This window comes from Marmota marmota, unplaced genomic scaffold (assembly GCF_001458135.2).
Source record: "Marmota marmota marmota unplaced genomic scaffold, marMar, whole genome shotgun sequence".
Lineage (NCBI taxonomy): Eukaryota > Metazoa > Chordata > Mammalia > Rodentia > Sciuridae > Marmota > Marmota marmota.
In genome coordinates this window covers 3,290,965-3,317,843 of record NW_026000205.1, presented here as the reverse complement: position 1 = coordinate 3,317,843, position 26,879 = coordinate 3,290,965, and the positions used below count along the sequence as shown (strand labels likewise).

The following is a 26,879-nucleotide window of genomic DNA, read 5'->3' as shown; positions in this document are numbered from 1 at the left end:
CCTAAGCAACTCCAGTTTAAAAACTCCAGTTTACCCTGCAATCTCACCAGGCACACCCACAGATCCCTCCAGTATGGCCTCAAACAAGTTACTTCCCCTCACCCTAATAAACAGAGTGAAGCCCCTGACAGGCTGTCCTTGCCTGATAAGAGGGAAAGGCGAGAAAATCAGGGTGGAGACCACCAGACCAGATGTCTCTGACCCCAAGGTAAATGATGTCACTGTAGCTGATAAGGATTGAAAGGGGTAGAAGCGCGTGGACATTCTTTATTTCTCCCCTCGACTGCATACTTTGCAATTTTGCCTCCTCGCGACATAGGTGTTTGCCCCTGTTTATGAATGAGGAAACTGGAGGTCAGTCCCCCAATGACTGGCACATCTACGACTATACAGGGCTCACTCTTCTCATTTAGTCACTCATTCAACACACACTTGCTGATCATCTACTCCGCTTCAGGCACTGTGTGTGCTCAGGACATTCCAGACACAATTGGCCCCTGCCTTCAGGGAGCTGTGGTTTGCGTTTGATTATTTATTAGTGAACGATACATTCATAGCGTGATCACAGGACTGCTTTAATAGTTCCTGGGCCCAGCCTAGCTCCCTAACTAGATTAAAAACCCTGTATCCCGGGTTCCTGGGGTGCAGGTGTCGTCCACCGCGGGGGACAAGCGGGGGGGGGGGCCTCACTGGTCCCCAGAGGGCGCACAGTCACCCGAGGCTCCACCCCAAGCTAGGCGGTGCTGTGCGCAGGCGCAGGATGATCTTCGTCCTCCCGCCGCTCTCCACTGGTTCCTGTATCAACGGAGGGGCGGGGCAGGGCCGTGAGGGCGGGCTGCGCAGGCGCAGATCTGGCTTCGTGCGCGTGAGGGGGCGCTTGGCACCGGAAGTAGTGGCGTCCGCGGCTGTCGGTGAGGTGAGGGGCGGGGCGCGCGCGGGGAGACGATGGCGGCGGCGGCGTGCGGAGTCGGAGTGGGTCTCCGTAGCTTAGGGGCGAGCCGCGGGGTGAGGGACGTTCTTAGTGAGAAGAAGTGTGGGGGCACCGGCAGAAACAGACGCGGAAGGAGCCTGAGTGACCCGCGACAACGAGGGGGAGAGGGAGGCACGAAAGACGCTTCGGGAACGGAGGCTCCGAGAGGGGCTTGGGGAGAGGGGGCGTCGCCTCGTAAAGTGGAGGTGGCGGGAGAAGGTCGTGGACGCCGGGAACCAGGCAGACCCGAGCAGAGCGACCTGGAGAGGAACGAGGGACTGGGTCGTGGGTCCGACAGATAGGAAGGGGGACCACAGTGAAGGGGAGAGAGAAAAACTGGAGACGAGGGAGCATCTGCTGAAAAACGGAGAGAGGAGGTGCAGCCGGAAGCCCTGGACTGGAATTCCTCCTCGTCCCGTCTGCTCGCCCTGCCTCTGGCTCAGTAAAATAGGACTTTCCCGGGGTTGTGGGCAGTGTGTGTGTGTCCCTGGCACCCAGAAAACACAAGGGCGATCCCGAGGAAGAGGGCTGGTTATGAAGGATTCACACCCCTGGGGACGAAATGGCAGATGGAGAAATGGAGAGGGGGTTACAGAGAGCTGGGAGAGAAAAATAGAGGAACAAGAAAGAAGGTTCAAAGAGAAAACAGCTGGAGAAACTCCAATAGAGATCTGAAGCAGGGAGGAGAGAGGTAGTTGATTATCATCACAACCCACCTAGTGATGAAAATCAAACCCAGACCTGCCTGTCCCCAAACCCTATATTTAAGAAGGCCCTGAATCCTTTTAAGGTCATAAACCCCATCTGAGTGATGAACTTCCCGCCAGAAAATTGCAAGCCAGACATAATCAGACTGAAAAACAGACTCAGAAATGAATAGGGTTTGTTCCAGATTAGGAAAGGGAAGAGAGGCAGCATGATGAGTAAGATGGTCTGTAAAAGAGACCGAGGCCTCAAGATGGAGAGAGGGACACAGACCCAGTGAGGGATGTGAGCCTGGGAGGAGTAATGCCAAGAGGTGGTTGGAGATGTAGTTGTAGAGAACCTGGAAGATCTTAGTGGCCTAAAAACCTAGGAGAATAGACTCCTTGAGAGACGTGGATGCTCTCTTTGGGCCCAGTGTATTTAGGCGGTTTGTTGCCTAAGAGAACCCGCTCTTTTTCGTTGTCCCTGTTCTCAGGGAATCTCTACTTCTGTATCATGTTGTTCTCAGGCCTCATCCTCTTTTCCTAGAGTAGGAATTCCTCCTGAAGTATCCCTGGTGTCCCCAAGCTCCCATGTTTACCAAGAAGTGATGCACATTGCACATTGATTGCTGTCTCTGGGAAACACCTTTCATGAGGTCTTGCGCATTCGAAACTCATTTCCAGCTCTAGTAATTCCCAAAATTGGCCTGAGTTTTTACCTCTGGGATGCCAAGACAATCTCTGAACTCTGTTCCATGATGGCCCTTGAGAGATTAAAGGCAAAGTAGGCAAAAAGCATTGCTAATACCACTATAAAGGTGATTTGTGGCCTTTTGTGTCAGTTTTTTTCCAGGCTGTGTGCCTTTTGTTCCTTATGCTCTTTTCCCATGTTGGTGTCTTCCTGTGGGGAAAAGCACTGGACTTAAATACTAGTTACTATTTGGCTTCTTTGTGCCTGGCTAGGTAATGAGCATTTCAGTGTTTTCAGATGGATATTGCCTTCATTTTATACATGAAGAAAACCCAAGAAGTCAATTTGCTGATGATCACAACCCACCTAGTGATGAGAATCAAACCCAGATCTGCCTGTCTCCAAATCATATTAAAGAAGGCCCTGAATCCTTTTAAGGTCATAAGCCCCATCTGAGTGATTAACTTCTCACCAGAAAATAGCACATATGGGCCTGTACTCTATTAGGACATTTTCACCTGACTTCAGAACCCAACTTAAAGTACAGGACCTTTTAAAAAAAAAATTTTTTTTTTAAATTTATAGATAGATGCAGTACCTTTATTTTGTTTATTTATGTGGTGCTAAGCACTGAACCCAGTGCTTCCCATGTGCGTGGCAGGCACTCTACCAGTGAGGTACAGCCCCAGCCTGGGCCTTTTCTTAAGTAGCCAAGAATTGGAGAGTCGAGCAGAACAGAGCCTATAGCACTACATGGTGCTGCCAAGCTTCTTCCCCTTTCCCTCTCCCTGTAACTGCACAGTGACCATTCTGTGTGTGCCTCATTGTGCTGATGCAAGTATTTCTCTGGCATAGATTTCCAGACTCTTTTGCTCCAGAGCTCCAACCAGCTCTGGGTTTTTAATCAAACTTGTCTAGTCCCAACAGATGAAAAGAGAGCTTTTCTTTCCTAGTAACTAAGGGTGAGTTGCAGAGAAGGGCCCTATTGAGTTATGTGTCCACTCCTCAGACAGTCACTGATTAAAGGGGGAATAGAGTTCCTGGGATAGCCAGGCCTTGTTTTCACTTGTCCAGCTAATATGGGTTCCTAGACTTAAAGGCCAACAGAATCTTGTGGAATTAAAGGGTTGTTCTCCAAAGGAAGGCACATAATTTTATCAGAAAAAGAGGAAAGGAATGTGCCAGGCAGGCCAAAACAATACACACACAGCACTTGGAAACATTGCCATAGAATTTTAAGGGGCTTCCAGTGTCTTGAGGACCTCAGATGAAGAGCCCTTGCCTTAGTCTTTCATTAGATTACCCCTGTGTTTTGCCTCTTGTGGTGAGATTTTGCTTTTGATTGGCCACTGACCTTTAGGCCAGTTCTTCTTTAGGTCTCAGTTCAGATATTCCCTCCTCTGGAGTTCATTCCATTTCTCCCAAACATTGACAGATACCTCTGGGCTCCTGCAGGTCCCTGGGCTTCCTTATCACAGTCCCAATCATTGTATTGTCACAGTCTGGTGAAGTGTCTCTCTCTTGTATGACTACTGCAATCTGTGAGGATTCAGGTGGTCTTATTTATTACTTCCTTTTTTTTCAGCCTAGTGCTTGAGAAATAGCAGGCTTTTCGTAATTATTTCTAGAAATGAACAAATGGCTTTTATTCTCTCTCCCAAGCATCCAGGGCCTGAAAACCTGGAAAGAACTTGTGTTTCTCCTAGAGATCTCTGCAGGAGTCATGAAGTGGCGGGTGTGACACTAGCTCAGCCTGGCCGCTGGCTACTGCCTCCGTTTTATGTGGTGATCCTGAAGGAAAATTAGCTCTTTGAAGAGAAAGTGGTTCCTTATTGCAGACACTGGCCTCTTTTGGAGGCAAGAAATGGATGAGAATATATGGTCCACATGATCAGAACTGAGGTCAATTTTGGGACCGCTTTGTGATTAACAGTATGCCTCCTCCCAGGGGAAGGGAGGGGAGGGATCACCGAGACCACCACTGGACTCCCAGTGAGGAAGAGGCCCCAGAGAAATGGGACTGGAATTGTCCAGAGACTCGTCGCCTCTTGGAGGATGCCTTCTTCCAGGATGAGAATTATATCCGTCAGGGTTCTGAGGAATGCCAGAAGTTCTGGACCTTCTTTGAACGCCTGCAGAGATTCCAGACTCTCAAGACCTCCAAGAAGGAGGAGAAAGACCCTGGGCATCCCAAACACCACATCCCAGCTCTGGCTGACCTACCTCACACTTATGACCCACGCTACCGCATCAACCTTTCCATCCTTGGCCCTGACACTCGGAGCTCTCGGGGACCAAGCAGTCGCCTGCCCCCAGAGAGAATATCTGAGTTCCGCCGAGCCTTGTTGCACTACCTGGACTTTGGCCAGAAGCAGGCCTTTGGGCGACTGGCCAAACTGCAGCGTGAGCGGGCAGCACTTCCCATTGCCCAGTATGGGAACCGCATCCTGCAGACATTGAAGGAGCATCAGGTGGTGGTGGTGGCTGGAGACACAGGCTGTGGCAAGTCTACTCAGGTGCCCCAGTACTTGCTGGCTGCTGGCTTTAGTCATGTGGCGTGTACCCAGCCACGGCGAATTGCTTGCATCTCACTGGCCAAGCGTGTTGGCTTTGAGAGCCTTAGTCAGTATGGCTCACAGGTGAGTAGGATATCAGGTTCCCGGTTTTTCCGTTGTGACATTGGGGAATAAGTTGATTGTCCACAAGGCAATATCAAGAAAAATTAAGCACTTAACCATTTACTCAGATATGATTCTTCTAGCATTTTATCTATAGATCAGTTTGTATGTGGTCTACATGACAAAGGTGCTAGTTAGTAGCATTTTAACAGCAAAAAAAGCGGGAATTGTCCGAAATGCACATCAATCTTTTTTTCTAAACAAGCCATAAAAGAGTAATAAGTTATTAAGGACACTTTTCTTTTTTTTTGGTCCTGTTGGGGTTTGAACCCAAGGGCTTTACACATCAAGCAAGTGCTCCACCCCTGACTGATGTCTCCAGCTTGATTCTTTCTTTCTTTCTTTCTTTCCTTCCTTCCTTCCTTCTTTCATTTTCCTTAGTCATAGATGGACACAATACCTTTATTTTATTTTTTATATGGCGCCGGGGATCGAACCCTGTGCCTTCCACATGTGAGGCGAGCACTCTACCACTAATCTACAACCCCAGCCCCTGGTTCTTTCTTTATAATGATCTCTAGGGTTCTAATCCCATCTCTACCACTTAAAAAATTACAGAACTTAGGGGCTGGGGCTGGGGCTCAGTGGTAGAGCACTTGCCTGGCACATGTGGGGCCCTGGGTTCAATCTTCAGCACCACATAAAGATAAATAAATAAAATAAAGGTATTACATCCATCTACAACTACACAAAAAGAAAGTTAACAGTACTCTAAGGGCTGGGTTGTGGCTCAGTGATAGAGCGCTTGCCTAGCATGTATGAGGTACTGAGTTCAATTCGCAGCACCGCATATAAATAAATAAAATAAAGGTCCATTGACAATGAAAAAAAAATTTTAAAAGATCCCAGAAGAATGCCTTTAAAAAAAAAATTATAGTACTCTAGGGCTGGGGATACAGCTCTATTGGTAGAGTGCTTGCCTTGCGTGCACAAGGTGCTTGGTTCAATCCCCAACACCATCAAAAAAAAAAAAAAAAATTACAGTACTCTAACCACAAAAGAGTGCTCATATCATAAGTATATAAGTCAGTTAATTTTCCCAAATTGAATATCTTTGTAACTGTTACCCACATTAAGAAAACCAAAACTACTACACCCATAAACTTCTTGCTTCTATCTTGAGAGAAGGATTATAATCATTCTTTTTTTTTTTTTTTTTTAGTTGTAGTTGGACACAATACCTTTATTTTACTTATTTATTTTTATATGGTGCTGAGGATCCAACCAAGGGCCTCGCATGTGCTAGGTGAGTGCTCTACCACTGAACCACAATCCCAGCCCGCCATTCTTAGTGATAGATCTTAATTTTGTTGATCACACCTTAGCGATAGAATGTTCACATACTTATTTTGCCTTTTTTCTTCTTTTTATAAATGCAGTCAGACATTCTTTTTTGTGTCTTGACTCCGTCACTCACCATTAGGTCTGTGAGAGTCCTGTAGAGTATGCTGTGGGGGTGCCCATTGTTTATTCTCACTGTTGTACGATATGCCATTATGAAGGTACTGTCTAGTTAGCCTTTCTGTTGATAGGGATTTGAGGAATTTCCACTTTTAGGTCTTGTGAGTAGTGCTAAGAACATTCTAGAACATGCCTGTTGGGTAGATGTTAGGAATGGAATTACTGGGGCATCACATCTGCCTGTGTGTTGATCTTCAGCAGATCCTGCCAAGCCATTGTGCAGAGTGGGCATGTTGACTTCCACTCCTACCAGCATGATGTCCACATTGTCACCAGCACTTGGTGGTGCTGCTTTTTTTCATTCCAGCTTTTCTGGTGGATGTGTAGTGATATCACATATTTGCATTTTGGGTTTTCATCTGTAGTTCCTGATAACTAAAGACTTTTTTAAAAATATATTTTATCTATTGGAGATCCTTTTTGTGAAATGTCTGTCTATTAAGTCTTTTTCACATTTGTCTTTTGCATGTTTTTGATTTGTAGGTCTTTCTAGATTCTGGATTAAGTCCTTTGTAGAATTTATATATTGCAACTCTTGTCTCCTCCTCTGTGAGTTGCCTTTAATTTTCTTAGATATACTCCAACTCGTCATTTTCTTTTTATGGTTAGTGCTCTTTGGGTCCTGTTTTAGAAATTTTGCCTATACTTAACTGTCACGAAGAAGTTCTCCTATTTTTTTTCTAAGAGTTTTTACAATCATAATTACAGTTCATCTTCATCTGGAATTGATTTGGGCAGTATATGATGTGAGGTAGGGGTTAAGGTATGTTTCCTCTCATAGCCTCTTTTTAGTTGTTACTTGATGAGTTATCTCAATTTCCTCATTCATGAAATCAGGATAATAGTTATCAAATAAATGGTGGTTTGAGGATGAAATGAACTATACCCACAAAGCACTTAGTGTAGTTCCTGGCAGGTAGTGGAGACTCAGTGATTACTACTGTTATAATAATGAATGTCATACACCAGGCAGTATGCCAGATACTACTATGCTTTATCTCATGTAATTCCTACAGCATGTAGTAGGAAAAAAACACGTCTCTAAGGATGGCACCGGTAGCCCAAGGATGGTGGCACCAAGTGGTGGGGATGAGATCTAGACCCAAGCCCACTGGGTTCCAGGGTCTGATGTGTAGGCAATGCACTGGCTCAGACTTTTAATTCAGGCAGGGTAGGGGTCTGATGGCCAGGCCCAGGGTCCTCTCCTGACTCTGACACCTCCCTCCCTCTCACCTTAGGTTGGCTACCAGATCCGCTTTGAAAGCACACGTTCAGCGGCCACCAAAATCGTGTTCCTGACAGTGGGGCTGCTTCTGAGGCAAATCCAGCGGGAGCCCAGCCTGCCCCAGTATGAGGTCCTGATCGTGGACGAGGTCCATGAGCGGCATCTTCACAATGACTTCCTCCTGGGTGTCCTGCGGCGCCTGCTGCCCAAGCGGCCTGACCTCAAGGTCATCCTCATGTCGGCCACCATCAACATCTCTCTCTTCTCCAGCTACTTTGGCAATGCCCCTGTGGTGCAGGTGCCTGGGAGGCTGTTCCCCATCACGGTTAGTGCTCTCTCCAGACCTCCCACCTGGTCTCTGGGCACCTGGGAAAGCCTCTTCTCTCTGCTGCTCTGTTTCCCATTTCTTCCATTAAGGACTTTCATTTTTGGACATTTACAGTGTGCCAGGTATAGTGCTAAGTGCTTGTTAGAATGAAAACTAAACTTCTATAACAAAGAGACCCCAAAATGCAAAGGCTAAAATAAGATAAAAGTTTATATTTCTTTGATGAAAGTCTGCCATTCTTGGCTTCTCTGTTCTGTTGGTTGTTTAGTGACTTGGGCTCCTCCCTTCTTACTGCTCTTCCATCTCATGGGGCAGGGTTTCTGAGTCAGCAGACTCAAAAGTTTTGGGCTGGATACTTTGTGGTGGTGGGGGCTGTTGTTATAGGATATTTAGTGGAATCCCTGGTCCCTACCAACTAGATGCCAGTAACATTCTCTTCCCTGAGTTGTGATTACCCAAGATGTCTGCAGAAACTGATGCACATCCCTTGGGGGTGACCCTCCCCACCACAGCACCTATCCTAGGAGGTTGTCTTGTCTCTATAGTTGAAGCTTGTTGTAAGGACTTCTTTGTCACTTGTGAATCTGCATTATAAGTAGCCATCACAAAAGAGAGGTAGCTAAACTGGAGAACTGCAGTTCAAAGCCAGCCTCAACAACTTAGTGAGACCATTGTTTCAAAATAGGAAGTAAAATAAAAGGGCTGAGGATATAACTCAATGGTAGAGTGTGCTGGGTTCAATCCCCGGTACCAAAAAGAAAAAAGAAAGAAAGTAATTACTTCCAGAGAAATAGTTTTCTAGCACTTTAGTCCTGATTCCACCATTTAGATTGTATTTTCTTGTTGAAACTATCATATATTAAACACAAAAGAATGCACATAGAGCTGGGTGTGTGGTACAGGCTTATGATCCCAAGTACTTCGACTCTGAAGCAGAAGGATCACAAGTTTGAGGCCAGCCTGGGCCACTTAGCAAGACCCTGTCTCAAAAAATAAAAGGGACTGGGGTTTAGCTCAGTGGTAGAGCATTCCTGGTTTAATCCCCACCCTGCAAAAAAGGAAAAAAATGCACAGATAAGAAGTCTGTAGTTCAATTGCTTTTCATCCATTAAATACATGTTTGTAGCTGATATTCAGATTTTTGAAAAATCAAACATTATCAGCATGCGAGAGGCCTTCCAGTTCCTCTTCTACTTTGCTTCTTTATCACACCCTTGAAAGTTACCCTCTGAGTGTGCCATCTTACCTGGCTGCTCGTCCTCCCTGCAGCCTGCACGCCTCACCCTGGTGCTCTGCCCTGGAGTGGTGGGGTGTGCTCCAGCCGGGGACTCTCTTTGTCACAGGTTGTATACCAGCCACAGGAGGCAGAGCCAACGACATCCAAGTCAGAGAAACTGGACCCACGGCCTTTCCTGAGGGTGCTGGAGGCCATTGATAATAAGTACCCACCCGAGGAGCGAGGGGACCTCCTGGTCTTCCTCAGCGGCATGGCGGAGATCAGTATTGTGCTGGAGGCTGCCCAGACCTATGCCAACCACACCCAGCGCTGGGTGGTACTGCCGCTGCACAGCGCCCTCTCTGTGGCCGACCAGGACAAGGTATTACATGAAGCCAGGCAGGGAGGGGCAGATGGGGGTCTCTGTAGGCCAGGGAAGGAGGATGAGTCAAGGGCAGCTACATGCAGCACTGAGAGGATTTCACAAATCCAGGTCTGTGGGCTGCACTTGTGGAGTTGCATGGGCACCAACTCAGAGAAGCTGCGATCCAGGGAATCTGGCCCTCAAGCTCATAACCAGAGGTTGGCAGGCGTTCTGTAAAGAACCAGAGAGGAAATATTTTGATCTGTGCAGGCCAAAGGCTCTTTGTCACAGACACTCAGCTCTGCCGTCACAGCATAAACGCAGCCATAAACTGAATGGGTGAGGCTGTATTTTAATAAAGCTTTATTTAAAATTTATGGAGACAGGTGATTTGGCCTGCAAGCCATAGTTGGTTACCCTGTTCTCAACTACTGTGCTTAACTGCCTCTTAGAGCCAAGAGAAGGGTTGTGCAAAGGGCCTGTGGTGAGAGAAGGGGACAAAGGGAAAGAACATGCAGTGTGGCTGGGGTCCAGATTATGAAAAGGAAGTCAGGAGAGGTAGGATTGGAGAGGTGGGAGAAGGTCACAGGGGCCTGAATACCCATTGTGGTGCCTGAACTTTGTCCTGAGGGCACTGGGGAGCTCCAGGAGGGTTCTGAGCAGGGTGCAGGGCAGTGCCAGTTGGTACTTTAGCAGATCCTTCTGGCTGAAGTCTGAGGAATGGATTGGAGGGTGTGACTAGAGGCCAGGAACCAGAGGCAGGCTGGCACAGGGCTGGAGTGGGAAAGAGGGGCCTAGACCAGAGAAGGGGTTGGGGTTTGGGGAAAAGGGAGGAAATTCAAGAAATGTTTAAGATGTTCAGGTGGAGCTGAGGGAGAGGGAGGGTCCGGGACAGCCCAGGCAATGGGCCAATGTGAACCACCTTTGAGATCAGGGCTCCTCAAGAGAAGATCCAGTGGAGGATGCCAAGGCCATTAGACCGCGGGTATGAGGTGCCCATGAGACATCCAGAAGGCCATGGGATGATGCCTTCTCTCTTTCCCCCAGGTATTTGATGTGGCACCTTCTGGAGTCCGGAAATGTATCCTCTCCACCAACATTGCTGAGACCTCGGTCACCATCGATGGGATCCGCTTTGTAGTAGATTCTGGTAAGAGCTGCCTCCAGTTCCCACCACCACCCCAGGGACCTCGTAAGAAATATGGGCCCAAGCCAGGTGTGTACATGCCTGTAATCCCCGTGGCTTGGGAGCTGAGGCAGGAGGATTTGAGTTCAGAGCCAGCCTCAGCTACTTAGCAAGGCCCTAAGCAACTTAGATCCTGTCTAAAAACAAATATATTAATAAAAGGCTCAGTGGTTAAGTGCCCCTGGGTTCAATCCCTGGTACCCCCGCAAAAAAAAGGGGTATGGGGACAGAGGTATGCAGATGTAGCCAGGGGGCTCTGGACCAAAGCAGGAAGTAGGTGGCGATTGGCTCTGTAGAGCAGAGGGGCAGCATCTTAATTTTAATGACCTTCCAAGCTTGCCTCTGCCCCAGGACCCAACCTGTTCTCTCTGCGGAGAGTCGTCTTTCTTGAATATCCATGTGGCCCACTCCCTCTCATTTCAGGGCTTGTACGAGGGCCTCCCCTTTAGAGAAGCTCACCCTGTCTCCTCTAAATGACCTCCCCCTGCTTCCATTTCTGTTTCCCATGTTGCTCTGTTTGATTTTCTGTCTTCACAAAGAGAACGTTCCCTGGGAAGTCAGTTGTTAGGAGACACTGGGGCCAGAGTGTCCGGGTTCCTTGCTGGCTGTGTGTGCAGGGTCATGTCCCTGTGCTCCATGCCCGTGCCTCAGCTGGCTCATTTGTAAGGTGGCAGTAATATTATAGCACCTCCTTCAGGTTATAAGGGTTAAATGAGTGAATGCGCTTGGGTGCTGGTGACAGTTTCTGACCCAGAATTAAGGCTCAGAAATGTCAGCAGTCACATTATTGTATTGGCACTGGGATGGCCTTGGTAGCAAAACATTCCAGCATCTCATCCCATTAAAACATTTTTAAAATGCTGTCAATTAAACATGACATGCTGTTGATTTTAAGGCATGTCCATTTTCAGATACAATAAAATGTGAAAAAGACTGGTCTTTAAAACAAATTTTTTTTTAGATTACATGATTATCAACTTTATTGCTCCCCAAAAGCTTGGTCTTCAAATGGATGAGATCTGGCCTTCTCTTCAGTCCTGGAGGCCAGGGCCTTTGCTTTGTCCGTGGCTGTGTCCCTAATGCTTCTTATAATGCCTTGCATTAATCCTTAATCAAGATGTGTCAGATTAGCCTCTGAAAGAGCAAAGACTTGAGAAATAAAAGACATCCGTGCCAGCTTTCTGTCACTATAACAAATACCCGAGATAATCAGCTTCTAAAGGTAAAAGGTTCACGTTGACTCACAATTTTTGCAGTTTCAGAGCACGGTTGGCCGGCCCCATTGACTTGGGCCTGTGCCATGCGTCATGGTGGGAGCCCGTGTCAGAGCACAGCTGATTGCCTTGTGGCTGGGAAGTAAAAGGGGAGTAGGTGAGGGCCACTGTCTCCCTCCAGGGTGCACACCCAGGACCTGCAGACTCCTTAGAGTCTCCGCCTTCCCGGGAGCGCCAAGATAGGAGCGAGCCTGTAACATGTAGGCCTTGGGGGGCTACTCCACGTCCAGGCTCTAGCAATGTGTGAACAAGGAAGTGAAAAAAAAAAAAATGAACTGAATGTCAGGGTTGGGCCTAGAATAAATTCCTGGTTAGTGTTAGTGCTGTGAAGGAGTGGACGAGGGTGTCAGTGGGCGACGGAACAGGTAGAGTGCCGGGTGTGAGGAGGCCATGCCACTGCCAGCTGCTCTCCACAGACTCCCTGTGCACCCTCCCCTCCCATGCAGGGAAGGTGAAGGAGATGAGCTATGACCCGCAGGCCAAACTGCAGCGGCTGCAGGAGTTCTGGATCAGCCAGGCCAGCGCAGAGCAGCGGAAAGGCCGGGCTGGCCGCACAGGCCCTGGAGTCTGCTTCCGCCTTTACGCCGAGTCCAACTACGATGCCTTTGCCCCCTACCCTGTTCCAGAAATCCGGAGAGTGGCTCTGGATGCCCTGGTGCTACAGGTGAGGCATGGCTGGGAGGGGATTGTATCCTGACCACTGGTGCCAAGGAAGAACCCAGGAAGGGTTGAGATGGGACCAGTCCCAGGTTTTCAGTGCCAGGAGCTGGCTAAGCCATCAAGGGCAATGCATCCTTCCGAGGGTCAAACCTTTGACACGGTCAGAATGCTTTCAGCTTAAGGAACCTTGGAAATGGCTTTTAAAATCAGTATGTATTACATTTTGTGTCAAGACTTCTATATCAGTTCAGCTCACACAGCTTCACTGCTGTGACACACAGGCCCATCACAGGGTGGCTAATGCACCAGAAAATCAGGTTCTGGGTTGGCAGGCAGTTTCCTTGTTCACCGGTGGCTCCGTCCCTCTTGTGGCCCTGTCATTTTTCCAGGACCTTTTCAATATCTGTATTCATCCTGGGGAGGGGAAGATTCTGGGAGATGAGGACAGGTGGGTCTGGGGCCAGGAACACAAGCGGACACTTCACTTCTTCCTGCTTAGAACTCAGTCTTGGGGCTCACCTAACCCTCAGGGGGGCTGGGGAGTGCTGTCTGTGCTTGGGAAAAAGAGGAAGAGGAGAGTGGGAATGGCTGACGGTATCTGTATGGGCTAGCCTGTGGTAAGCATGGGGGCCAGCACCCCAGTACTTCCTGCATGTGGTCCACCCGCTGTTTTCTATTTTGCCTTTATTTTCCAAGAGGATTCTGATTGAGGCCCACCATGTGGGCTCAGCAACCACTATGGACTCGTAGCCTGCCACTTTAAAAATCCTGGCCTTAACAGTACAGAAAATCCGTGCTCCCCATGACAAAAAGGCCCACGGCTCTAGACGTAGTTACTGAGATGCAGCAGTGATGTAATGGAAGAGTGGGCTCTCGCCACCTTTCAGCCCCAGTCTGTCAGCAGCTGTCCTCATGATGATGATGATTACAAAGCCACTCATCTGGTGGTCACTGTGGGCTCAGCACTGCTCTGTGGTTTTAGGTATATGACCCTTTCCATCCTCACAACACCTGTGGGGTAGGTAATCTTATCCTGATGGGTGGATGAAGAAAAGGATGCACAGAGAGGCCAAGTAACTTACTCCAGATCATGGAGTAAGTGGCTGAGTCAGGACTGCACCTGGGTCTGTCAGTCACCAGAGCTTGCGTCACGAATGCTGACAGGCTCTGGCAGCCATGGGCATCACTAACCCCGCTGGCCCCTTTTTTCTGTACTTGGGGTTAAACCCAGGGCCACTCAACCACTGAGCTATGTCCCTGGTCCTTTTTCATTTTGAGACAGGACCTTGCTAAGTTGCTGAGGCTGGCCTTGAACTTAAAATTCTCCCACCTCGACTTCGGAGGAGCTGGGTGTTCAGGTCTGCTGCACGGTGCCCGGCACTTCCTCCTCCTTTACCATCATGAGGTGGACACAAGGGACTGCCCTTTTTTGTGGGCTGAAGGTTATGAGGACCTTGCCCTCTGGCCAGTTTCTTATCCTGTCTTTTCAGCACATTTGGAACATGTGTCCACCAGCTGTCGTCCAGGGGTGTAGCAGATTCTCAGCCCCAGCTGCACATTGGAATGACCTGGAGGGCTTAAAGGAAATCTCCACCCAGCCTTCCAATCTAATAGTCTGGTTTCAGTGAGTGCTGGGCACGCTCTGAGGCAGTATGAAGTCGGTTAACTGGCAGGTGGAGCAGCTGGCTGCCATGTGGTGGCCAGAACTTGTGGCCTGGGACCAGACCAGGCTGGCCCTCAGAGCACTCTTTTTACTCTCTTGAAGTCTTGTGGGACCCTCTGCGAGCCTTCATCCAGTCACCAGAAAGGGACTTGCTTGTGTATGCAGTGAAGGGCATGTGCTGGAACCGCATTCTCCCCACCACCCGCTGCCCACTGGGCCTCTGAATTAATGGGCTTCTTTAGTTCAGAGTGAGAGAAACACAGCTCGGACTGCTGTAGGCAGATGAGAGAATTTTATTACTTTGTGTCTGTTTGGGGGAGGCACATCCAGTTTAGGAACAACTCATCGGGTCTCCCTGTGGTGGGGCTAGTTTTCAGTCAGTGGAAAACATGACCAGCGCAGTTGGGGCTTCCTTTCTGGCTACTCGCAGAAGGTGCCAGAACTTCTCTTTCCCAGCTCTAGTGTGCCAAGTCCCAGGGAAGTTTTCTGATTGGCCCAGCTCAGTCACGTGCTCATTCCAGTAGTCAGTGGCTGTGGCAGGGCTGAGGATTGGGCTCTTCCTCCACAGTAGAGAGAGGTCAGGTGGAAAATGTGTGGGGCCAGCAAACAGACATGCAGACATAAGCCTCCTCCTGCCTCTATATGGTGGACCTTGACATTGACATTTTGGGAGTAGGAGTTTGTGGTTCCCACACATCCCCCACCCTGTGCCCCAAGTGGCTTGCGTCTTCCCTGACCCTGGAGGCATCGGATTCTCATTTCAGATGAAGAGCATGGGTGTGGGGGATCCACGAACCTTCCCCTTCATTGAGCCTCCACCACCAGCCAGTCTGGAAACTGCCATTCTGTACCTCCGGGACCAGGGTGCCCTGGACAGCTCGGAGGCCCTCACCCCCATCGGGTCTCTGCTAGCTCAGCTGCCTGTGGACGTCGTGATTGGTGAGGACCCTGAGGACCCCTCTCCAGATGATGGCACAGGGTACCGCTCCTCTGTCACTCTTGAGTGACGTGTAGGCCAGTCTGTGCTCTCCCTGGTTCTGGTTCATGCATTCACAAGTGCTCTGTGCTGGGCACCGTTCTGGGTGGTGGGGATGCAATAGTTGATAGAACAGATACCACCCTCTGCCCTCACCTGACATGCTGTGGGGGAGCAGCAGAGCAGAAACGTAGGTGACAGGCCTGGAATCATGGAGAAGAGAGCAGGAGCAGGTAGGAGCTGGGGCAGCCGGGGTATTGTGCTGCCTAATGCAGCCCTCAGGCCAGCCCCCTGTCACCTTGCTGGGAAGGTAACATTTGTGCAGAGAAATGGATATGAGGGGCACAAGCCATGTAGGTAGCCAGAACATACTGGCCAGTAGGAACCAAGAATATTGTGTGCAACTAGAGCTTCCTAGGCTACGTTAAAGAGTTAAAAGACAAAACAAAAAAGCTGGAATTGACATTGACGATTTCTTATTTAACCGTATATCCAAAATTTTTTAATTTTAATATGTAATCAATATAAAAATTATTGTGTTGTATTATTTTTCTTCACACTAAGTCTTGAAAATCCCGTGTGCATTTTGCGTTCACAGAACATCTCTGTTTGGATATGGCACATATCAGGTGTTCAGTGGTCACATGTGGCCAGTGTCTTCTGTGTGGACAGTGCAGGGTGGCATTCCAGGGGGGGTGCCGGGTCTGGGTGTTGGAGTAGCAGGGAGTGGAGTGGGGACAGGAGAGGCAGGTCTTAGACAGCAGTTATAGGTCACGGAGTGTTCCCTGAGCACCTCCTCTGAGCCAGGCCCTGTTCCGGATGCCTGAGCCACCACAATGGGGACCACAGAGCTCCTGCCCTCGGTGTCCCACGGGTGGGAGGCAGACAGTGAGCAAGCTAATGGGTGCCATGTGTGGCGAACCAACTCCTGAGGGGGGCTGCAGGCATCAGGGCTAGGAGTGCTAGTGAATGGCAGTGGGGGAGCTCACTGGGACAGTGACATCTGAGCAGAGGCTGAAAGGCCCCTTCTGCCCTGGGTTGGGTAATGAGGTTTTTATTTTTTGGTGCTGGGGTAGAACTCAGGGGTACTCGACCACTGAGCCCCATCCCCAGCCCTATTTTGTATTTAGAGACAGGGTCTCACTGAGTTGCCTAGTGTCTTGCTCTTGCTGAGGCTGGCTTTGAACTCGAGATCCTCTGGCCTCAGCCTCTCAAGCTGCTGGGACTACAGGCGTGTGCCCTCACACTCAGTTTAGGTGATGAGGTTTGAATTGGATGAGAAATTGGAGTGTTTAAATGGAACTGGGAGGTGGCCAGGAAAGGCCAGGGGCAGGGAGTCTGTTGCAGACAGCCACTGTAGCTCAGTGCTGCCAAGTCAGGTCTTCAGAGGCCTCAGAAGAGATACTGCTCCTCATTTCCACAGAAGGGGGTGTTTGAGGGATTTTGGGTCCTTCAGCGCTCAGGCCCTGTCCTCCTTGCTGCTGACCCGTGGCACACTGTTAATATCCTAGAACGCTTACCTTGACTTATAGGCGCTGCCCCTTGATGTGTGTTGGGGCCAGAGCACATGATGCTAAGTATCCTGATTGCAAATGAGTGGCATGAAAGACAAGCCCTTCCCCTGGGATTGCCCAACACTCGGTGTGTTTATGGGGCCTCCCTGGGAGGGACAGGCAGGGGGAGTGCCCTTGACCCGCCCAGTGCAGGAGTCCTGTGTTTTCCACAGTATAGGCTTCCCCTGCCACTCCGTACAGCTTGTTCCCGCTCTGCCCTGGGGCACCTGCATTGTGGTATTGTGGTCATCGGGGTGTCACAAGTTGGCTTCCTCTTCCTCTTGCTTATTCCTGAGTCATATGTGCCCCTCCTGAGGAGCTCTCAAGCCAGATAATTCTTCTTGCCCAATTCTTCTACCTCAAGATGTTCCAGTTCCACCACAGAGTGCAGCTCTGTCTCCCACCTCAGCAGGGCACCCGCAGTGCCATGTCCTAGAAGTGTTGCTAAAGGGAACCTTCTGTCTTGTTACGGCCTTTAAAGTCCCCATCAGTGCACCTGCTGGGGCTTCACTACTGGGGACTTTGAGGGCCTCCGGGGGCTAGATAGATGGTTCCTTTCACTTGTTTTGGAAGGGAACTGGGCTAGAGTGAGGGGAGGCAGGGCTGAGGGGCGGAAGAATACTGTGGGGTACTTGCTGCGCCAGGAAGAGCCTCAGTGGACTTTCTTCCTCACCTGCTGAGGACAGGGCCTTTGGTTGCTCCCCTGGACAGCCGAGGAAACCCAGGCACAGCCAGGGAGGCATCCTGTGCCCCAGGATGTGCAGCGAGCACAGGAGAGCCTGGATCTCACCAGATGTGGTGACAGGTGCTGCATGCCGCCATCTCCTGGGGCTGGGAGTAAGTGATGCACTCTCCACATGAGGAAAGCGAGGCCCAAGAGCCCAGAGGACCCTGTGCTGGGTGTCCTCTGGGCCAGGAGGGCTCCCAGGTATGTCACTGGGTGGAGCAGTTGGCCTATGGCAGCCCTGCAAGGAACTGCTGCCCCATTTTACAGATGGGAATCAGGCAGAGCGAGGTGGAGGGACCTGTCCCTGGAGACAGCTAGGGAGGGCTGGGATAAGACATGGACCTGGGGGCCTGGAGGGCCTGGCCCTAAGCCTTGCTTTACTGTCCATCTGTATCTGCTGGGGCAACTGTGCAAGGGTCAACCCAGGACACAGGCCATAGTGAGGCAGGTGGGCAGGGCCTAAGCTCCCAGGAGGCCTGTGTCTGCTCAGGTCCCCAGATCCAGGGTCATCGGGTTCCCAGTGACCACACTTACAAGTGCGAATGATTTCAGCAGCTCTTGGGCCACACTGGGAGGCATTCCTGCCACTTTCTTCTCCTCTGCACCCTCCCACGGCCCCTTGTCATTGCTCCCACTTTCCCTGCCTCGCCTCTCTCCTCTCTGTCTTTCTCCTCAGCCCCTTCTCTCCTCCTCTTGCCTCCCACCCTTCCTCATTCCTCTGCCTCTACAGTGGGTTACACAGGGGTGTGCAGGCTTTTTCGATAGGCACAGAATCAGCACCTGCTGTGCACCAGGGCAGAGTAGCCACAGCCAGTGCGGGTCACACTGGAGGGGAGGGCTGCATGGTGCTCATGGTAGGAAGGGGTGCCAGGAAGAGACTCCAGCTCAGCAGCAGGTGGGGATGCTGTGGATTCAGTTGTGAGTAGAAGTGTAGCTGAGTTGCAGTCGGCAGCAAATAGGGTCTCCATGTCTCAAGGAGGCAGGAACTGTGGCCATTTCCACCTGATGGATGGAGAAACTGAGGTCCTTGCCTGAGGTCATGTGACCAGGAAGTCCAGCATGTGGGTTGGAATCTGCCCATCTGACTCCCAAGGCCCTCTGTGGTGGAGGAGCTGGCAGGATGTGGGTGGGAGGGTGGCTCAGGGCTCCCAAGAGCCCCAGGGCAAGTGGGGTGCTGTCCTGGTGCCCAGGAGGCTCATCTCAGTTCCCACCTGCCCAGGGAAGATGCTGATCCTGGGCTCCATGTTCAACCTGGCCGAGCCTGTGCTCACCATCGCGGCCGCCCTCAGTGTCCAGTCGCCCTTCACTCGCAGTGCCCAGAACAGCTTGGAGTGTGCAGCTGCCCGGAGGCCCCTGGAGAGTGACCAGGGTGACCCCTTCACACTTTTTAATGTCTTCAATGCCTGGGTGCAGGTGAGGCGGGCAGCGGGGCCCATCTGGGTACTGCACGGCGGTGGTGGGTACTCAGGGTGCTGTGAGGTGGTGGCTCCTCAGGTGAGGACCCTGAATTCTCCATAGCCTGCCTGAGGAGTCCCCTTTATACCCTTAGGGCAATGGACAGCTGTGCCCAGGTCCAGGGTTCAGAGGGAGCCTGGGATTTCTAAAGTGGATTAAAACCAGAGCCTTCTGGAGAAGGACCACCCCAGTGTGGTGTCTGTGTACCCAACCCATGTTCCCTGCGCCCCCGCCCCAGCCTCAGCCCTGCCCTCACGGGGTGCATAGTCCAGCATGGACAGGCAGACTCATCCCTAATCAGTGACAGTGCAGATGGGGCTGAAGGGGAGAGTCCAAGGGGCTGGAGAGCTCAAAGGGGACACCTCGCCCAGTGTGGGGGTCTGGGGCTTCTGAAGAACGGGCACCATGGCTGAGACTGGAAGGAGGCAGAGAGCTGGGGTCCCTGAGGGACGCCACCTGCCCTGCATCCTCCCAGTGGGTGGTGTGTGGATCCATGCAGGGCTCTTTGGGCTGTGGGAGACCCGGTGTCACACCAGGCCCTGACGCCTTGGCACCTGCACCCAGGTGAAGTCTGAGCGGAGCAGAAACTCACGCAAGTGGTGCCGCCGCCGGGGTGTAGAGGAGCATCGACTATACGAGATGGCCAACCTGCGGCGCCAGTTCAAGGTAAGAGTGGGGGCCAGCAGGGCATTCCAGGACACTTGCTCCTCCCTCCCTGGTGGTGATCAGAGTCACCCACATCCACCTCCCCCAGAAGATGAACAGCATGGGGGCAGACTGGGCAGGGCAAAGAAGGGTAGGGATCCAGGAGGACTTCCTGGAGGAGGTCAGCAAGATTGGTGGTGGCATGCCGCATCCTTGCAGGAATCTGCCCTCTGGACAAGGGGTGCTGAGCCAGCAGTGCAGGCTGAGTGGGGAGGCGGTTTAGGGTGCAGTTGGGGCCGACATCCATACAGCTCTGCCACGTGCTGATGGTGTGACTGTGGACACCTCACTCCTGGTTTCTGGGCCTCTCATGCTAGGCAAGCACTCAGCCACCACTGTACCCTTGAGCCAAATCCCCAGCTCTTTTTAGTTTATTTTGAGACAGGATCTTGCCAAGTTGCTGAGGCTGACCTTGACCTTGTGATCCTCCTGCCTCAGCCTCCTGAGTAGCTGAGACCACCGCATGTGCCACTGTGCCTGATTTTCAAGGGTCTTTCTCACATAGTCCCCTCAGTCCCCTCCCTGCCATAGCCCTTTAGGGAGGTCCAGAACCCATTTAGCCTGTCCTGTGTCCCTCACTTGCACCTTATTTATCCCCAGGAGCTGCTGGAGGACCATGGGCTCCTGGCTGGGGTCCAGGCAGTGACGCCAGGCGACAGCTACAGTCGGCTACAGCAGCGCCGGGAGCGCCGGGCCCTGCACCAGCTGAAGCGGCAGCATGAGGAGAGCGGGGGCCGCAGGCGAAAGGTGCTGCGGCTGCAGGAGGAGCCCGCTGACTTCTCCAGCGACGAGGAGCATGCTGGCCCAGCCCCCCGAGGGGCCGAGGACAGTGTGGACATCCAGGTGGGCTGTCTGGTGTGGGAGTTGAGGGGACAGTTCACCAGAGGAATTATGGCTCTGTCCCCGAGGGTTGGAAGAGCCATGGCGCTTTCGGGGGCTCTGAGGGGTTCCTGCCTTGGTATCTGGGTAGCTGCTGACTCCACCTCAAACACTGTGGGCCTCTGTATCATAGCACGAGTGCCCTAGACAGTGTGGGGAGGGTCCCCCAGGAACCGTCTGCCCCCACCCCTTGCTCCCCCAGGATGTGAAGTTCAAGCTTCGGCACAACCTGGAGCAGCTGCAGGCAGCTGCCAGCTCAGCCCAGGACCTGACCCGTGACCAGCTGATCATGCTCAAGCTGGTGCTGGGCCGGGGCCTTTACCCGCAGCTGGCCGTGCCTGATGCCTTCAACAGTGGCCGCAAGGACTCAGACCAGGTGAGGCCCCCCGACCCCGCATCCATGCTTGTTCTGCATGTTCCCCAGGCACCCGCGCTCTGCTGGGGCTTAGTGATGACAGAACACCTCTGTACCCGTATGTGTGGCTCACAGTGCAGCGAGGGGATAGACTGGTCCCCAACAGATCTCCCAGAGCGAGCATCCTGAAAGGGAGGGTTCCTCGGGACACCTAGTCCCGCCCTGTGGGGTCCAGGGAGGACTTCCTGGAAGAAGAGGCATCAGAGTGGGGAGTGGGGAGGGAACATGGACAGCGGGTGGAGGGAGAGTGCCGGGCATCAGGGAGAGCAGGTCTCAGGCCTCTGCCCCCAGCACCTGCCTTGGCCTCTGCAGGTCTTCCACACCCAGGCCAAGCAGGGCGCCGTGCTGCACCCCACCTGCGTCTTTGCCAGCAGCCCCGAGGTGCTGCACTCACAGGAGCAGGACGCTGCGGGCCCCACAGGGAGCCAAGGTACAGTAGCCTAGGGGGTGGGGCAGAGGGAGGCCGCCTGGGCAGCCCCAGTGTTGGTGCTGCTGTCCTGGGCCTGCGGGTCCAGCAGAGCTCCAGGGCTGGGCTTGGTGGGCTGAGCCAAGCCAGCCTGGCAGCGCAGCACTGTTCAAGAGACTTGTCCTGTGGGCCCCATGAGCTCCCCAGCTTGGGCCTGCAGCGGGAGGTCCCAGGCCCTGGGGGCACTGCGTGGCCAGGCGCTGCATGGGGCTGGGGTCAGGCAGGCGCCCCCACAGCCTCACTGATGGCTACCATATTTTTTTCCGAGCTCAGGAAGGCAGCTCGTCTTTCTCCTTATGTGCAAAGAAAACGACGTACCTTAGTGGCCCGTCTAGCCCGAAGAGAGGGCTTCTGTTCCCACGTCCAGGAGAGAACCTGGAGCTTGCTCCCTAATCGTTAACCACCATCAATTCCTACTGGGTCTACTTTCTCCTGTTAACGCTGTTGTCCCCTCTTTTTAATCTTGAAAGTGTCCACACCATTCAAGTGGCAGTGACAGAGGCGCTTGTGCCTCGCCAGCCTCAGGGGCCACACTTTCTTTCTGCCTCCTTTCTTCTGCCTCTGCTCTCTTTCCTTCCTGCGGGAGCCTTCTCTTTTCCTCCCTCCCCCCCTTCCCTTTGGCTGGAGCATTTTAGAGCAGCTCCTAGGCCTCGTGTCATTTGGTAGAGGTGGTACTGGGGACCGGGTGCTGGCTTTATTGCGGAGCTGCCGATCACCCCTCAGAGCAGCGGTGACTCCTTAACGTTAGCCATCGGTGCCGTTCACGTCCGTCACGTCAGAGTGGACATACTCTTTATACAGATGTGTGCACTGAGGGATGGGACAAGGAGGCCCTGGGACTGGGGACAGATAGGTGTGGGGGTTCAGGTGGGTGAGCTAGGTGGGCGGGAATAGGCCCGAGCTGTCCTTTCTAACCTTTCAGATGACAAGGACAAGATGAGCAGTAAGCACCAGTTGCTCACCTTCGTCTCCCTGCTGGAGACCAACAAACCATACCTGGTGAACTGTGTCCGCATCCCGGCCCTCCAGGTAGGCCTCTGTCCCAGCTCCTGGGTTTGATGACCACATTGCCAGGCAGAGGGCAGGGGGTGGCCTGGAGGAAGCGCCTGTCCCCCAGCTGGCAGCAGGCATTGGCTGCAGACTGTCTTCATTCGTGGGTCTGTCCGTCAGTTACTTGCCGGGGGCCTGCTGTGCCAGACACTGGTGTGGGCACTGAGAACACAGCAGCGCACAGGGCAGGACCTGCCCCTGCTCTCCTGGGCTCCCATGGCTGGGGGACAGACGAGAGCCGTGGTATGAAGAGGTGATCAGGCTGGGCCTTGTTGCGAAGGTTCAATGGAGCAAAGTCCTGAGGGGACAGAGCCACAGGGATCTCGGGCAAGAGCATTTTTGGCAGAGGGATGGCACCTGCCAAGGGCCTGAGGCAGACGGGTGCCTGGTGCTCAGGGAGCATCTGGATGAGAACCTGGGAGGGACAGTGTGGAGGTGAGGTCCGAGGGACAAGCCTGGGGAGTCTGAGGAGAGCTGGGACGGCCGTGACTGGGGAAATACAGGAAGCCCAGCCTGGAGGCAGCTCCCACCATCCAGGTGGAAGAAGATGGTGACTGACCCTGGGGGCAGGACAAGGACGTGCTCAGGTGGCAGATGAGGCTTCGTGTGTCTGTAGCTAGAAAGTGGCGGTTCTGCCAGCAGTCTCTGCACATCCCCAGCGCTTGCCATGTGCCACCTGTGGTGCAGCCTGGCCTCAGTGAGCCCTTGGCAGCCCCGACACACACTTCATGGAGAAGACAGGTCTGGGGACCACAAGGCATGTGACTTCAACCACTCACTTGAGTCACAGTGAACGAGGCCCAAGCCAGAGCTCCAGGGTCGCTGGCTACACCTTGATGCCTCCCCACATCAGTTGGATGTCCCATCCCCAGGACTCCCTGGCTTCAGCCCCAGGAGTTCAGAGGGAAGAGACTTGCAGGCTCCTTGGAAGGCCCGTGACTTCCAGTAACGCCTGAGTGTGGGCTTCTCTTGCCTGCACTCCCTCACTCTCATGTGGACACAACTCCCGAGTCCCAGGAGGCCCCGTGTGATGGGGAGGTCGACAGTCAGCACAGACTAATAACAAGATGCTGCAGGGGCCCTGCTGGCACCCGGAGGAGGAGAGCGAGCTGGGGAGGGTCGCCATTGGTGCCCAGCAGGATGGGGAGACGGGGCCATGGGCACTCGCTTCACCCCTCCGTGATTTGTTTATGAAGGGGATTGTAGAAGTATGCAGGGTAGCGTGTTGAACTGCATCTGCCAACACCCAGCACCATATTGTCAACCCATGGCCAGTCCTGACCTCTCTCGTCCCTGCCCCCCCGGGGCATTCCCCCAGGATACTGTCATGCAGCACTACGCAGGTCATCGCGGGTACTCAGGTCATCGAGAGTACTCACAGCCCTGCCCTCACCCTCATGGGTGCATGGGTGTCTGGGTTGTCCCCTCCACACTCCTTGCCGTGAGAGTCATCTCTGGGCCCCACTTTAAAATGCAGGCCTCTGCTCTCCTGCTGCCTGCAGCCCCCACGACAGGCACACCCCCATGACTTGGCTGTGGCGCAGGATGGACTCTGCATTTCATCCTTTGTTTCTCCAAGTCAAGTGTCAGCTCTGAGGGTCGGAGACCTCCCTGTTCATGATTGTCTCTCCAGCCTGGAAGGGCATCTGGCAGCAGGCGCACGTGGGGGTCTGGGGTGGGCGGGCCGGCAACAGATGGCTACGCTGGACACCNGTGGGTATATTGAATGGACTGGAAGGTGGGTGGGGGGTGTGGCTGGGCAGGAGCCTGGCAGCAGATGGCCTCCTGACCTTCACTTCTGCTCCCTTCCAGTCCCTCCTGCTGTTCAGTCGCTCCCTTGACACCAATGGCGACTGCTCCCGCCTGGTAGCCGATGGCTGGCTAGAGCTACAGCTCGCGGACAGTGAGAGTGCTGTCCAGCTCCTGGCAGCGTCCCTGCGGCTCCGTGCCCACTGGGAGAGTGCCCTGGACCAGCAGCTGTCTTACCAAGCCCGGCGGCGGCAGCCAGAAGAGGAAGAAGAGATGACTACAGTGGTCAGTCGCAAGGAGGTGGCAGCCCTAAGCCGGGAGCTGCTGCAGTTCATGGCATCCAAGGTACCAGCTGTGACAGAGGTGCAGCTGCAGGGCAGGGCATGTGTCAGCCCAGCCCCCAGTCACTCAGTGTGGGCACCTTTAGGCCTTTTAAGCCAGAGAGGTAAAGTGACTCTCCCCAGGCCACGCAGCTGGTAAAATGTGGAGCCAGGATGAGGTCCCAGGAGCCTTTCCAGGGGCCGTCCTACTGGCCACTGCCCTGGAGCACCTCCGTAGCAGGTGCCTTGACGCAGTCTTCATGTGGATGTGCATTGCGCCTGCTAAAGGTGCAGGTGTTGAGGGGCTGGGGAGGCTGAGCGTCTGCACACAGAGACAGAAAGACAGCCTCAGCAGACCTGGAATAAGGGCCCACCTCTGGTGGGGGTCAGGGATATTCCCGATTCTGCCTTGCTGCAGGATGGAGGGGTGTAGGCCAGGCTGACTTCCTGGAGGAGGAGAGGGCTGGGGGAATGGGCAGGAAGTCAGCAGGGAAAAGAAGAACAGGGCTGACGTGCCTTGGGGAGGGGTGAGGTAGCCAGACTGGGGGCTGGCTGTGGTCCCACCTGGGACAGGAACACTGAGGCTAGGAAGGCATCAGGGGGGAGATGGGGCTCAGGGCGCATTTTAGACAAGCCTGTGGTCATGAGTCCCTGAACAAAGTTGTGATTGGCTTAAGTATTTGGTTCCTGTAATTGAAAAGTTTAAGGAAGGCTTCAGGCACAGCTGGATCTGAATGCTCTGCTCGGGTCTCCCCGAGTCTCTCCGTCTCCTGTTTCTCCTTCCTTAGGTTCCCTATAGCCTACGGCGGCTCACAGGGCTGGAGGCCCAGAACCTCTATGTGGGACCCCAGACCATCACAGCTGCCCCCAGTCTCCCTGGCCTCTTTGGCAGCTCCACCCTATCCCCCCACCCCACCAAGGGGGGCTACACTGTCACTGACTTCCTCACTTACAACTGCCTCACGGTGAGCAGGACCCACCTTGGCCTCCCTTCCCTTCCTGCCTGGAGCTAGGGTTTTAGGAAGACCCCACCCCCACCTACCAACCACATCCCACTTAGTTTAGGGGCATGGTTTCCAGGTGGGACCTTAGGTCCCAGGGCTTCTGGGAAGGGACCCACACTGGGGAGAGGGAAGGCAAGGCGAGGCCGCGTCTGACAGCCTGCCTGCTGCAGAGCGACACGGACCTGTACAGCGACTGCCTGCGCACCTTCTGGACCTGCCCCCACTGTGGCCTGCACATGCCCCTCACACCCTTGGAGCGCATTGCCCACGAGAACACCTGCCTGGAGGCCCCGCAGGACCTCGCCCCAGGCAAGGAAGGGCTGTGGGTCCTGGCCCTGTGCTTACCAGCTGTTCATCCATCTGGGTTGTGCCCTGTGTGTCTGGGCATTTCCTGGGCACTGGGGACTGAGAACCCCAGTCTTCTGGCCCTGGCTGGTGCCGTACATGGGCCTTGTCCTACACACAGGGACCCAGGACAGGGAGGGCACTTCCTTTTCCTGTCTTTGATCTCTCTGCGTCTCCTGTCCTTTTCTCTGTCCCGCAGCTATCTTTGCCTCAGCTGTATCCACCCTATTGTCACCCGGGGATGCCCACAGCGTCTTCTGCAGCACGCCACATGCCATAGGGGAGATGGTGGCAGGGTGTGCTCTTGGCTCTCTTCCCGTTCCCATGTCTCCCTTCCTGTCTCTCTCTTTCTCTCTCTCACTGGGGGGACACAGTGAAGACTGGCCTGTCTGGGCACATTGGTCATGGGAGGCTTCCCAGAGGAGCACAGCTGGATTCCCCAAAGGCCAGGAGAGAACCAGAGCCCTGCGGGTGCCTGTGACTAGGTGGGGAAAGCGCCCCTCACAGCCTTCCTTCTCCTCTTAGGGACCGAGGAGGCCACTCCCAAGCCCTTGCAGAAGGCGTCTACCTTGCAGAGGCCTTACCACTGCGAGGCCTGCCAGAAGGACTTCATGTTCACGCCCACCGAGTTGCTGCGGCATCGAAGACAGCATGTCTGAGCTGCACTGGGGACCCTGGCCGCCCCCTCAACCAGTGCAGGGCGCTGCCCACAGGCCTACCAGTCCGCCACTATGGACCAGGGCCGGAACTGCAGGCAGCCCTCGCCTGGGCTCAGAACTGTGGCCTGGTCCCAACCCAGAGGACCTGGAAATAAAATCTCATGCTGACTCTGC

At 53.3% G+C, this 26,879-nt stretch overlaps 1 protein-coding gene across 3 annotated transcripts; it reads left to right on the top strand.

The window, feature by feature from the left end:
- The first annotated feature begins 804 nt into the window (after positions 1 to 804).
- On the top strand, positions 805 to 26,879 carry Dhx34 (DExH-box helicase 34). Of its 3 annotated transcripts, none has more exons than XM_015496635.2 (17): positions 805 to 916; positions 4,010 to 4,986; positions 7,725 to 8,036; positions 9,383 to 9,637; positions 10,667 to 10,769; positions 12,526 to 12,743; positions 15,167 to 15,341; positions 18,878 to 19,071; positions 19,678 to 19,779; positions 20,419 to 20,661; positions 20,900 to 21,073; positions 21,425 to 21,542; positions 22,501 to 22,607; positions 24,441 to 24,722; positions 25,486 to 25,662; positions 25,872 to 26,010; positions 26,572 to 26,879. In XM_015496635.2, exons 2-17 carry the CDS (start codon positions 4,282 to 4,284, stop codon positions 26,703 to 26,705), a joined length of 3,438 nt encoding a protein of 1,145 aa, XP_015352121.1. In that variant the 5' UTR covers positions 805 to 916; positions 4,010 to 4,281; the 3' UTR covers positions 26,706 to 26,879. The 3 variants fall into 3 exon arrangements, with proteins under 3 accessions (XP_015352121.1, XP_048646597.1, XP_048646596.1); XM_048790639.1 differs by having other exon boundaries at positions 822 to 911; XM_048790640.1 differs by lacking the exon at positions 7,725 to 8,036.

Excerpts from the sequence above, each read along its gene's own strand:
- Dhx34 (XM_015496635.2), top strand. The coding sequence starts at position 4,282 with ATGCCTCCTCCCAGGGGAAGGGAGGGGAGGGATCACCGAGACCACCAC. Across the intron at positions 15,342-18,877 it reads GCCTGTGGACGTCGTGATTG|GGAAGATGCTGATCCTGGGC; the intron begins GTGAGGACCCTG and ends CCACCTGCCCAG. Across the intron at positions 26,011-26,571 it reads CCCGCAGGACCTCGCCCCAG|GGACCGAGGAGGCCACTCCC; the intron begins GCAAGGAAGGGC and ends TTCTCCTCTTAG.